Source organism: Brachycentrus maculatus, unplaced genomic scaffold (genome assembly GCF_059751285.1).
Source record: "Brachycentrus maculatus isolate JH-2025_06_01 unplaced genomic scaffold, ASM5975128v1 h1tg000104l, whole genome shotgun sequence".
NCBI lineage: Eukaryota > Metazoa > Arthropoda > Insecta > Trichoptera > Brachycentridae > Brachycentrus > Brachycentrus maculatus.
Genome location: NW_028280858.1, coordinates 1,234,932 through 1,247,186, shown reverse-complemented (window position 1 = coordinate 1,247,186; position 12,255 = coordinate 1,234,932). Strand labels below are relative to the sequence as shown.

The 12,255-nt window shown below is 34.3% G+C and overlaps 2 protein-coding genes across 3 annotated transcripts in view; one reads left to right on the top strand and one right to left on the bottom strand.

The window, feature by feature from the left end:
- pnt (ETS transcription factor pointed) overlaps window positions 1-12,255 on the bottom strand; it is a 328,008-nt gene that overhangs the window by 10,039 nt on the left and 305,714 nt on the right. For both annotated transcript variants that reach the window (XM_088258845.1, XM_088258846.1), the window contains 3 exons: window positions 7,566-7,726; window positions 6,586-6,763; window positions 664-840 (listed from right to left, as the gene is read on the bottom strand). In XM_088258845.1, the coding sequence (XP_088114971.1) occupies window positions 664-840; window positions 6,586-6,763; window positions 7,566-7,726 (516 nt within the window). The remainder of the gene's footprint in view (window positions 1-663; window positions 841-6,585; window positions 6,764-7,565; window positions 7,727-12,255) is intronic.
- Polr1F (RNA polymerase I subunit F) overlaps window positions 1-12,255 on the top strand; it is a 185,870-nt gene that overhangs the window by 66,325 nt on the left and 107,290 nt on the right. The gene's annotated exons all lie outside the window — the stretch shown is intronic.

Below are 12,255 nucleotides of genomic sequence, written 5' to 3'. Positions count from 1 at the left end.
TTTTTTGTAATCTCAAATTAAAGAAAATGTTCCCTTTTTTCATTTCTACAATTTTAAATTGTTAAATGTTTCAAAATATTTGTCTTTGATAAAAAACACAACCACTTAGTACCGCGAGATCTATGGACTTATATATCAGCCAGTTAATTTTTAGTCTGTTAGTGACATTTTTTTAAATTAATGTTTTACTTAGTAAATACCACTATTTCTTAAATCTACTGTGACACGTGTTTCGATGCATTCCGCATCACTTTCAAACACCGTATAAATGATGCGGAATGCATCAAAACACGTGTCACAGTGGATTTTAAGAAATAGTGGTATTTACTAAGTAAAACATTAATTAAAAATGGATTGATTTTACCACAAAGTGACTGCCGATCAATTGATAAGACATGTTATTTCTTCACTCTAATAAATTTGGTATCACTACAAGGAGAGAGCGAGACAGTTAGATTACTTTCGTTTGAACCGATTTCCGTTATTTTGCTTAGCTGGAAAGGTCGTGTAATCTGTGACTCTGTGCCTTTGAGCTACGAGTTGCGTAATACGACTTCCATACAAATATGCACTGGGGTCTTTTGGTGCCCCGCTTCGAATCACATGTAATTTTTGGATGATCAGTATGGGAAGGGTTAATCAGTAGATAAAAGGGTTTCTCACCAGTAAAGCAAGGTCCTGCCGGGGGGTAGCCCGTGGGGATCTTGTCAGGGGGGAGGAAGGGGGTGTGCTGCAGCTCCGCAGGGGGGCACCACTCCCCGCCGCCGCCCGCACCACTCCCGAACCCGACGTAAGGGGACCCATACACCCCGTCTCCACCGTAGCCGTCATGGTACCGTGCTGAAATCAAAACAAACAGATTAATTTACAATATGTGCATGCATACCTTTGTTCACATATCTGGATTAGCTTGCTGAGTTATTTATATAGAGATATCTCCAACATTCATTCATTCAAACCCTTATCCGCACCCCAATGGTACATAGGGCACTGCACCATACAAACGCAGTGTTATCTTGATCGTTAACACATGAAGGAAAGATGATCAGCCCTCCGCTTCAGGTACCAGTCCAGGGTAATATGAAATAAACATTAGAGTGAAAAATCACTGATATTTATTTGACCCCCCTGGGAATCGAACCCGGGACCTCCAGAACAGTAGCCGAGCGTGCTGACCATTACACTACGAAGGCGGACGGGCGGGCGGATATCTCCAACACCGATGAAAAATAATCTGGAAAATCTTTTAATTTGCTGCGTGTTTTTAGCATCTCAATAAGGATGAAGAAGAATATGGAAGTCTTAGTATTTACAAGCCTTACAACCTGCCTTAGACTGGTTTGAGTGATTAGTGATTACATTGTACACGTATAACATTCACTCATGATTGACAACCACACTATTAAAATTTCGGAAGATGTATATATCTACAACATTTTGAATGTGTCCAAATACTTGTTCACAAAATCTCACATACTAATATAAGAGTTTCTGCTAGTAAAAAGCTTCTTTACATCTCTAGTGAAGTTCTAGTGATTCAAGAACAAGGTTTCTAAATTGCTTCATATATATATAGAACTTCCAAGAATTTGAGTAGTGTGGTTGTCAATAATGGGTAGAATTGGTGAATGTTACACGTGTGTAAAGTGATCACTTAAACCAGCCTATGACGATCGTCAGCCCCGTAAATGCCCAGACTATCATATTCTTCTTCATCTTTGATGAGATGTCAAAAAATAATATGATGTATGTATCCTTTAAATTACTCCTTTCACTTGCAAGTTCACTCCTTCTTTGACCATTAATGAACCACTCATAAAAGTCTTTGCCGACAACTCACATGTGAAAGAATATGTCAATTAATGGATTATATACAACTCCCAAATTTTGAGTAGTAGTGGTCGTCAATCATGGGTAGAATGATGAATGTTATGTGTGTATAAAGTGATCACTTAAACCAGCCTACGACAAATTGTAAGCCCTGTAAATACCCAGACTTCCATCTTTGTCTAAGTTGAGATGTAAAGATTAATTTGACTTGGTTAATTTCTAATTTCTAAGGCTAAACTAACATAGACTAAATTAAACCTGTTCAGAAAATAAATATGTATTTTTTTTATTAAACGCCTAGAATCGAATTTCATGTATATCACCAAAACTTAAGGTTTTAATACAGAATTGCAAATACATATCGCTCACTCCTTTCAACAACGTTATAAATAAAAATACTCGATTTTTCATGAGATCGTTTTTAAAGTTTAAAAATATAATAATATGTATTAAAAATTAATAACAAGCCGCTTATTGAAATTTTTACTGTGCAACATCTTTTTAGGTAAAACCTGAAGGTTTTTTCTCCATTAGAAAAATATTTAGTAAATTTAAAAAAATAATTAAACAATACTTTTTCTTCAAAATGCAAAAACAACACTTTTTGCCCTGTAGCGGGTAAATATTAAGTTGAAAATATGCCGCTTTTGATGGGATATAGTACATTTTCTGGACATTCCGAAAACATGCACAACTAAAAATTTACGATTTTTCATATATGACGTTGTTGAAAGGAGTGAGCGATATCACACTTACAATACATTTCTAATATTGTAAAAGTCGCGAAAATGTAATAAAATGGCCGAGTTACTGAATGAAAAACATTTCAGGGATATTTATTTAAACTAAGGCATGTTTATGGTCGGGCCCGTAAAACATGATGTTTTTTTGGCCAGGGGTTGTCAAATGCTGGGAGTTTGACATGTAAATGTCTGTCAGAAATATTAACGGAGAGTTAGTGACGATAAACATAATGTCAAAATTCATGTCACAGCTTCTAATTCGAAAATATTTAAAATCTGCCAACAGGTATTAAGGAAATACTGATGAGGGACACTTTGAATAAAAAAACCAGTGGTTAAAAATGTTTACTATATTTTTTAAAAAGTAAAATAGATAGTTAAATTCAAATTATCTGCAGCCCGCTGTAACATACACATTTTCGATATGGATTTTATAAATTTATGTAATGCATCCCAAAATTTGGATAAGTTTAATTTTAATTATTGATTTAAGTGGTAGGTTTTTTTAAATTAATAATATTTAAAAAAATATGTATAGAATTATACTTTTAATTATATTTTCGTAAAATGTAACCTCATTTCATTGTTCTCTAAAAAAATGTAATGTATTAAAATTTAGATAAATGTGAGGTTTAATTCCAAACAAAGCTCATTTAAAAAATGGGCAAAATAAAAAATTCCATGATTCGGTAGAAAAAATCGTAAAAAAATATATTTATTAACGATTTCTTTTTAAATAATTGACCATATATTTTTTTGTATTCTTCCTACCTTAATTATTCAGACATTTTTTTTAAATCATGTGTTACGTTAAATAAATATAATGTTTTTATTTTTTGACATCTCATCAAAGAAATAATTATTTTTCTTTGATGAGATGTCAAAAAATAATATGAAAATAACTCCTGCAATTGGAGATAATCCAGATTTTGTGAACAAGTATTTGGACACACTCAAAATGTTGTAAATATAATGTTTATGGAGATTTTAAAAAAAAGCATCAATTTAAACTATCAGTGCTTAAAAGAAAAACATTGTGTTCTGCTGATTGCAGAACGCAAGGCGCCAAAAATCATTAATTGTGTTCGTAACGAATTCGATTTGATTTTATTTTACGTTAATTTATCTAAAAATCATATTAATAATAGTATTTTTTTATTGCTTTATTCAGACAAATTTGTTAAAAGATTAAATAAATTGGATGATCTCATAATTTTGAAAGGATTTTTTGTGAAACAGTTATTTTATAAACTTTCCCTGGATCCAAAAATATTATTTTTTATTGGGTATGAATATAAAATAATACCTTTTTAAAATTAACAAACGATCAGTAGAAGCGTTAACGATCATATTTTCGGCCTTACCAACTGAACTAAGAATTTAAAGACAAACATGTTTTTTTAAAATTCATTATTTCAACGTATTCAACAAATGAATAAAGAAATATCACAATGACAATTGAAATCCATATGTATCACTAGAAAATTAACTGTTCTGATCCAGGAAATGAACCCGTCCCTGTGATTACCAGTCAAGTATTTGATCCAACTAAACTAAACAGATACCCTATCGAGTAATTAACGAAACCATATCGTCATAGTCACTGTAAAACGTATAACATCTACCATTTAAGTAATATTAGTTTTTTTTAGCGAACTAACTAAGTACAAATATTTCCATTTTCAGCACTGAAAGTTGTCACTAGCTAAATAAACGATACGTTGAAAAAAGTTCTTGAATAATTGGAACATAAACGTCACAGCGACATGTTCCTGTAATAGTCCCGCGCCCGAATCGGAATACGGCGACCGCTGACGGAGATACGACACCCCGTGTTTACGGCCACAACTTTTAAATGTCACTTTAAAAACACCAACTCACTGTAAACAAATAATAACAGGGACAATATTCGGAATTGATACGACGCAATAAAGTTGAGTTAACATAAAGACGGCCACGGAAGCTGTTCATTGAAATTCACGTATGATTTTCGATTTTACCACTATTCAAATTCACAAAATCTGTTTTGCAAAAATTTGACCTTGTAATGAAAAATTGATACGACAAAACATATCAAACGGATTTTCACCCCTTGTATCCCTTGTCTGTTAAAAATAATCATTTTCGATAGTAAATTGCAGTCATTCTAATATATTTTTAATATTTGAAGATAAATAACTTTGTGATTTTTTATTTTATAATTAAAACATAACTTTGTTTTAAAATCACTATCAATTTATTTTTTTATCGAGCAGAAACTTTTTTTCATATCACCAATAGATGTCTCTAGTGAAATTCTAGTGATTCAAGCACAATATTTCGAAATTGGATCATATATATAGAACAAATGCCCAGACTTCCATATTATTTTTCATGTTTATTGAGATATCAAAAAATAATATTAAAAACAACTCCTATATCGCTCACTCCTTTCAAGAACGTCATAAATCAAAAAACTTGATTTTTCAGGAGAACGTTTTTAAAGTTCAAACATAAAATACAATGTATTAAAAATAAATATCAAGCCACTTATTTAACTTTTTACTGTGCAACAGATTTTTTTAGGTAAAACTTGAATATTTTTTCTCCATTTGAAAAATATTTAGTATATTTAAAAAAAATAATTAAATAATACCTTTTCTTCAAAATGCAAAAATAACACTTTCTGCCCTGTAGCGGGTAAATATTAAGTTAAAAATATGCTTCTTTTGCTGGGATATAGTACATTTTCTGGGCATCACGAAAACATGCACAACTCAAAATTGACAATTTTTGATTTATGACGTTCTTGAAAGGAGTGAGCGATATGTAATTGGAGATAATCCATTTTGTGAACAAGTATTTGTGTATTTGGACGCACTCAACATGCTGTAATTTAGATTTGTCATCATTCAGAACAACCAGAATTATTTAATCAAAAACATATTTCTATCAAATATACATATTTACTTTTGAATAATAAATAGATATTTTTATACAAAATCTCTTCAATAGTTCAATTATTCAACAAAAAATAATTAATAAAAGTAGCTATTACGCATAAAGGGCCGCCATCTTGTATTATAGCATACCGTACGTGCTGTTGAATATTAAATATTTGGTATTGTTCGCCTAGTGACCCAGGACGGTACCTGTACAGGATGGATATTACATATTGTACGATAGTTTTTTTGGTTATTTAATGACTCGAGATAGCGGAAATGGCGGCAATTCAACCCTTACTGAAATATTAATGCTGAGCCCGCTTCCGGTTTAACGAAATAACTACGAATAAAGCTTGGACCTGCTTGGATTATGTACTTGACCAAGAAAAAATGTAAAAATGTAGACATTGAATTTAGGGTTATCAAAAGTATGTGCGTAAGAGGGAGAAGCCTGGAAGAGAGTGACAGAACGTTACGTAAGTAAAAGTCTAGATTTTAGATACGCATGCTCATTTTTAGCGCAAAAGCATGCTATTATTGAGCAATTGGTACCTAGTAGCATGTGTGTACGTACTTTGCTAGAAATTAGCTTGTTCATTTCGTGCATGCTTAAAAATCACCAGTCATATATTGATGTTGGTAAATATATTATTATTATTATTATTATTAGTGAAAGATGATAATACCGGATTCACGTATTCAAGTTGTATAACTCCTTTTTGCTAGTAAAAAGAGATAAGACCGGATTCACGTATTTAAGCGTTTTATAATAAAATATATTTTTTTAGTAAGAAAAGAGCTAATTCAAGATTCACGTATTAAATTGTTTCATTACACCCTTTTGTTAGTAAAAAGATATAATACCGAATTCAAGTATTTAAGTGTTTTATAATACCTTTTTATTAATAAGAAGAGAACCAGATTCGCGTCTCAAAGTGTTTCATATGTACATTTTTGCACGTAAAAAGAGATTATACGGGATTCGCGTAAAGTGTTTCATAACACCGTTTTGTTAGTAAAAAGAGGTAATACCAGATTAACGCATTGAAGTGTTTGATAATGCAACGTAAAGGGGGAGATAGACGTACCTCTGGGGTAAGGTTTGGCGTAGTGCGCGGGTTGGTACTTGTGCTCTAGGACTTGCGGTGACGCGGCATAGAACTCTGGCGAGTTGTTGTCCGCGTATGGAGTGGCGTGCTGCTGCTGCTGCTGCTGTTGCTGCTGAGCTCCTTGACCTTGGTGCAGGCCTTCCAGTTGCTGGTAGTCCTGCAGAAGAATAATGACGTGAAATACAATGCTTACAAGATTTTCGTAAAAAAGGAAATATGGAAATATTAAAATTTACAGGGGTCGCGATCTGTCATTGGGTGGTTCAAGTGATCATTTCATACGTTTTGTAACATTCACTTTTTTAACTCGTTATGCGAATTTTTCGTTATAAGAGGTTCCACTGAATTTATTTCGAAGAAAAACATATTTTTTCAATACAAAAACCGTATTTTAAGCAAAAAAATAGATTACGTTAAATGCCACCTAAATGTCACCCAAAATAAGTTGCCGGTTATTAATCACTGGGCCTAAGGGCGCTTGTACACTACACGGAATTTTACTGCCCGGCTGTACGATTTTTTTCAAATAAAAGTTACTACGACAGTTAAGCGTGATCGAGTTCACACGCACCGATCAGGAGAAAGACGGACAAGTGCACAAGCCAATCATCCGTTTAATCATGCTAACCGGACTGCAATCCGGTTAGCATGATAAAACCGATGATTGGCTTGTGCTTTTGGCCGCCTTTCTTCGTATTAGTGCGCTTGATCAATCACGTAAATTCAATCACGCTAAACTGTGTAATCGCTTTTATTAAAAAAAAAACCGGACTGCCGGACGGTAAAATTCCGTGTAGTGCACAAGCGCCCCTAAGTCGCACCAAAACGTAACAGTTTTACAAGCTAGAATTTCTGATTACTTGAAATAATTTATAATGGAAATGTAGCGTTTTGGTGAGGACCTCCACATTTAGGAGAGCGCCAAGAGCGGCAACATGTGTGGCGTGTTGTGCAGTTACCTGGTGCTGGTCGTGGTGGTGCTGCTGGTGGTGGTGAGGGTGGTGGGGGTGGTGCGCAGGCGGGTAGGCGGCGGGGGGCGGCGGGGGGCCGTACGGCTGCAGGAAGGGCGGCGGCGGGGAGCCGTCCGCACCCGCCTGCTGCCCACCGGGGGTGTAGCCTCCTGGAACAACAACACACTATTAATATACATGTCAAAAGAGATAAAGAAATGAGAGCGAATGCTGGGAACAGAGTGAATGATGCACTGAAATCATTCATTCAAACCCTTGTCCGCACCCGACCGCACCGATGGTGCATAGAGCACAGCATCATAAAAATACAGTGTAATCTTAATCGTTTACTCACAAAGGCACGGTGATCACTCCTGCGCTTCGGGGACCAGTCCAGGGTTTTATTATTATAGTCCAGGGTATTTTTATTAATATTAAATATTTATTTATGTATTAATTTTTAAATCAAACACAGATTTTTTGAGTCTACTAAGTTGTATTTTATTTAAAAAAAAAAAAACACATAAAAATTAAGTGTTTGTAAATCTGTGTTTGATTTAAAAATTAATACATAAATTGAAACGGAGTTCTACAAATTAATCGCCAAATCAATAAATAACATTAAATATACTTATATTAGAGTGTAAATAACTAATATTTATATTCACCCCTCCCTGGGAGTTGAACCCGGGATCTCCAGTATGGTAGCCGAGCGTGCTGACCATTATTACGCTACGGAGGCGGACATTTTAATTTTTCTATTTTACTATGGTCTTCCCATTTAAATTGAAAACTTGGATCTTTAACCCTATAATGCTCGATACAAGATAAATATAGAACAACATTTGTACAAGAGTTGCCTTTTAATTTTTTTTACAAAAAATTATGTTAGAAATAAAGTGTTTTTTTTTTAAACAAGTTGTTTTACAAAAAGAGCCTATTGGTCACCTGAACCAACTCCCTTTCAAATACTGTAGGTAGTAATGATTTTTCTCTTAAAGTTTTCAAGTTATGCTAGCCAAAAAATACGGTTTTCTGACCAAATAACTCAATACAGTGGAACCTCTCATGACCTCTAATTCGTATAGCGAGCAAAAAAACTGGAAAAGTTGCTCCCTCAACTGGCGAAATTTCGCATAACGAGTAACAGAGAAATGGCGAGTTATCACGAATTCACTTTTGAGCCGGTACTTCTGTGCCAGTCAAAATAAATTAAAAAAATTCGCTTAACAAGTAAGATTCTGGAACGAGATGTTGCACTGCATGTAATTTTAAGACTATCGTTTTCCATCTTCGAAGATTAATGGAACCTCAATAATGATGCTTCCATACAAAATTATAGGTACCTACGTACAAAATTTGTAGTTCAAATATGGTTCTTATTACTTTTCCAAAAGAACATTGTTGCCATTTAAAAATTCATCCAAAAACATAGATGATAATGTTCCAAAAATGAATTTCACCATAGATAAAAAATGTTAACCGTTTGCGATCACCGCTTTATCTATGTAGACGAATTAAAAAAAATCTCTATTGAATTAAAAGCCATGAAACGTGCGTAGTGAAGCGACGAGCGTCTTCGCATAAAAAAGAAATGAATGAATCGGTAATTTGACCGAATGATCGAAGTGCTCCTTACTGGACAGCGTCACTTCCAGGGGCGGCACGTGCCTTCCTGTCGCACTCCATCGGCTCCGGCCGGCTTGTTACTACAACTTATTAGGTAGGCAGGCACCTGCTGCTCTTTTGTTCTTCACTGTGTCACTCGTGGCATGAGGGTACGGGAATATTAGCCTATCGCCTATAATATTCAATATTCTAAGAGCCACGGTCTTTTATGAAGAAAAATGAGATGATACAATACGTAATAAATTAAATGAGTCACTTCCTATAAAATAAAACTAACTAACTATCACGCCGCTTCCTCCCAAGGGTAGGCAGATAAAACAGAATGCCACACCAATCTGTCTTTGGAAATATCTTCGCTTTTTCCACATTCACGCATCTTTTCATACATACCTGCCGATTATTTCGACTCCTGACCTCCTGACTTGATATGAGCAAGTATTTGAAATACTTGCTCATATCAAGTTTTCCACGGTCATTCTCTGCTTCTATTACCAACTACACTTGCCTCATAAATTTGCTTAACCGTTCTATCTTCCTTCATACGTTCCACATATCGCTCACTCCTTTCAAGAACGTCATAAATCAAAAATCGTCAATTTTCAGTTGTGCATGTTTTTGGAATGCCCAGAAAATGTACTATAAGTATCCCAGCAAAAGAGGCATATTTTTAACTTAATATTTACCCACTACAGGGCAGAAAGTGTTGTTTTTGCATTTCGAAGAAAAGGTATTTTTATTTTTTTTTTAAATATACTAAATATTTTTCAAAAAGAGAAAAAACCTTCAGGTTTTACCTAAAAAGATCTGTTGCACAGTAAAAAGTTCAATAAGTGTCTTGATATTTATTTTTAATACATTGTATTATATTTTTAAACTTTAAAAACGTTCTCCTGAAAAATCAAGTTTTTTGATTTATGACGTTCTTGAAAAGAGTGAGCGATATCCAAACTTTCTCTACACACCTTAATTTTATCAATAATGCTTATCTGTCATTCAATTTTCTATGGCTTATTTAATGAATATTCAATTATACTATTGAGTTGAAACTTAGTACATAGTAAAAATAAGTGAACACATTTACGTGTTCAGGTGCATACACACATTTAAAAAAACGATTAAATTTTAAAACCGTTTAATTCTAAGAAAAAAAAATCGACTCGTTGGAATTATTACGTTCATTTTTAGAACTGATTGTTCTCTTTGATTTGACTCAGCTCGCAAGATTTCATGTTTTCCCGATAATCTTATATCGAAGTGTGAAAATCGTATCGGCTCCGTAGCACAATGGGTCGCCTGAGTGGCACTAACACCCCCATCTCCGGTTCAATTCAAATCTCGCCAACAATACGTTTCCTTCCTTTGTTTCAATCTCACCATTAATACAATATGAATTGCATAAAATTTATCTGTTTTTGTCCCTTTTAAACGTTTCAGGCGGATAATTAAAGGAGCGAGCGGTAAAACGTTGATGGAATTTAATTTGTGGGCAATCAGAGATAATCAATTTTCAAGAGGAAGCCAGCATAATAAAAAGGGTTATTATTCAAGAAAGGAAAGACTTGCGACAGCCGTTTGGTTCAGAGTTCAAAAAAGTTTGATATTTACATTAACAGAACAAAATACACCACTGTTTGTTTGAGCATTAGTTTCTTACGATATGGAAATTGGTCTACAAAACTTTTTTAAATTGCTTTCAAAATGTTGATTTTCAACCGTTTCTGGGATTTTGTATTACAAAATATAAAGACTAAACTAACTAACTAACCATCACGCCGCTTCCTACAGGGGTAGGCAGAGAGAATAAAACACCACACCTTTCTGTCTTTGCAAACATTCTTCGCCTCTATCACGTTCATGCATCTCTTACATATCCGTCGATTATTTATACTCCTAACCTGACTGCTTTCCAGCAAGTATTTGACATATCTGGTCATGCCAAGTTTTTCTCGGTCTTCCTCTGCTCCTTTTCCCAATTACATTCGCCTGATAAATTTTGTAAAAAAATGTAAAAAACCTACCTAAACATTATGTATTTAATTTATGTTCTTCTACATCCCACATACGCAGTAGACGAATTCGATTCCCGACCGGGTCAATATTAAATGAGTACCAAATCGCTTATTCATATTGCTCCTCTCCTAAGTTAATATCGTATCTCCGTTTGCATAAAATTTTACGAAAAAACGTTTTTTTACGTTTCTGTGTTTATATGTAAATTATGCGTAAAAAAGATAAAACAATATATAGTAAGTATACTTCATAATGATTATACCAAAATATTTTTCAAAACATATGAAAAATGTTTGAATATCAGTTATAAAAATTACTCAAGACAGCTAATATACATATCTACCATATCATATAGGTACTAGATACATGCGAATATCGTGTTAATTAGGGTTCACACCTGAAGCGTAAGATTCATCAACTTTGCTTAGTGTAATAACGATATAAACGTATCGCTAATGCGACGAGAAAACAAAATAATATGTAATTGTGTAGATTAGTAGTTCTTTTATTTAAAAGTAATGAAACACTGAAAAAGTGTGGAATTTCTCAATAACTGAAATAAGATTTTGTGACAATGTAACGAAATCAGATATGTTTTTTTTTCATCTGAAACGAATGCCGTTTTTCCGGTGTTCATTTTTCACCGACAGCCCTGGAATTGTTCCAAATTCAAACACGACTCCGTTCGGAAAACGGATTTTCGCGCGTATCTCGATTCGGCTGATCTGTCACGCGGACAAAGAGAGAGAGGTATCTCCCTCCTCCGGTCCTCCGGTCCTCCGGCCCTCATTGGTCCGCCGGGCTGGAGGCGGGGCGGGGCCGGCCAATGGGCGGACGAGCACCAGACTCCGCCCACCTGTATTCCAATTTTCAATTCCAATCTGAAAGGATTGGAAAATAATTCGACGTTTTCAATATCGAACGAATTGTCTATGGTAGAAATATTTAAGTAACCGGGTAGGTACTTAATTAGTGATGTCGGTAGCTGGCGTTCAGATAAACACGAAACTAATTCATACAAACTTTATGGACGTTTCAATAGATATGTTAATTGGACGAT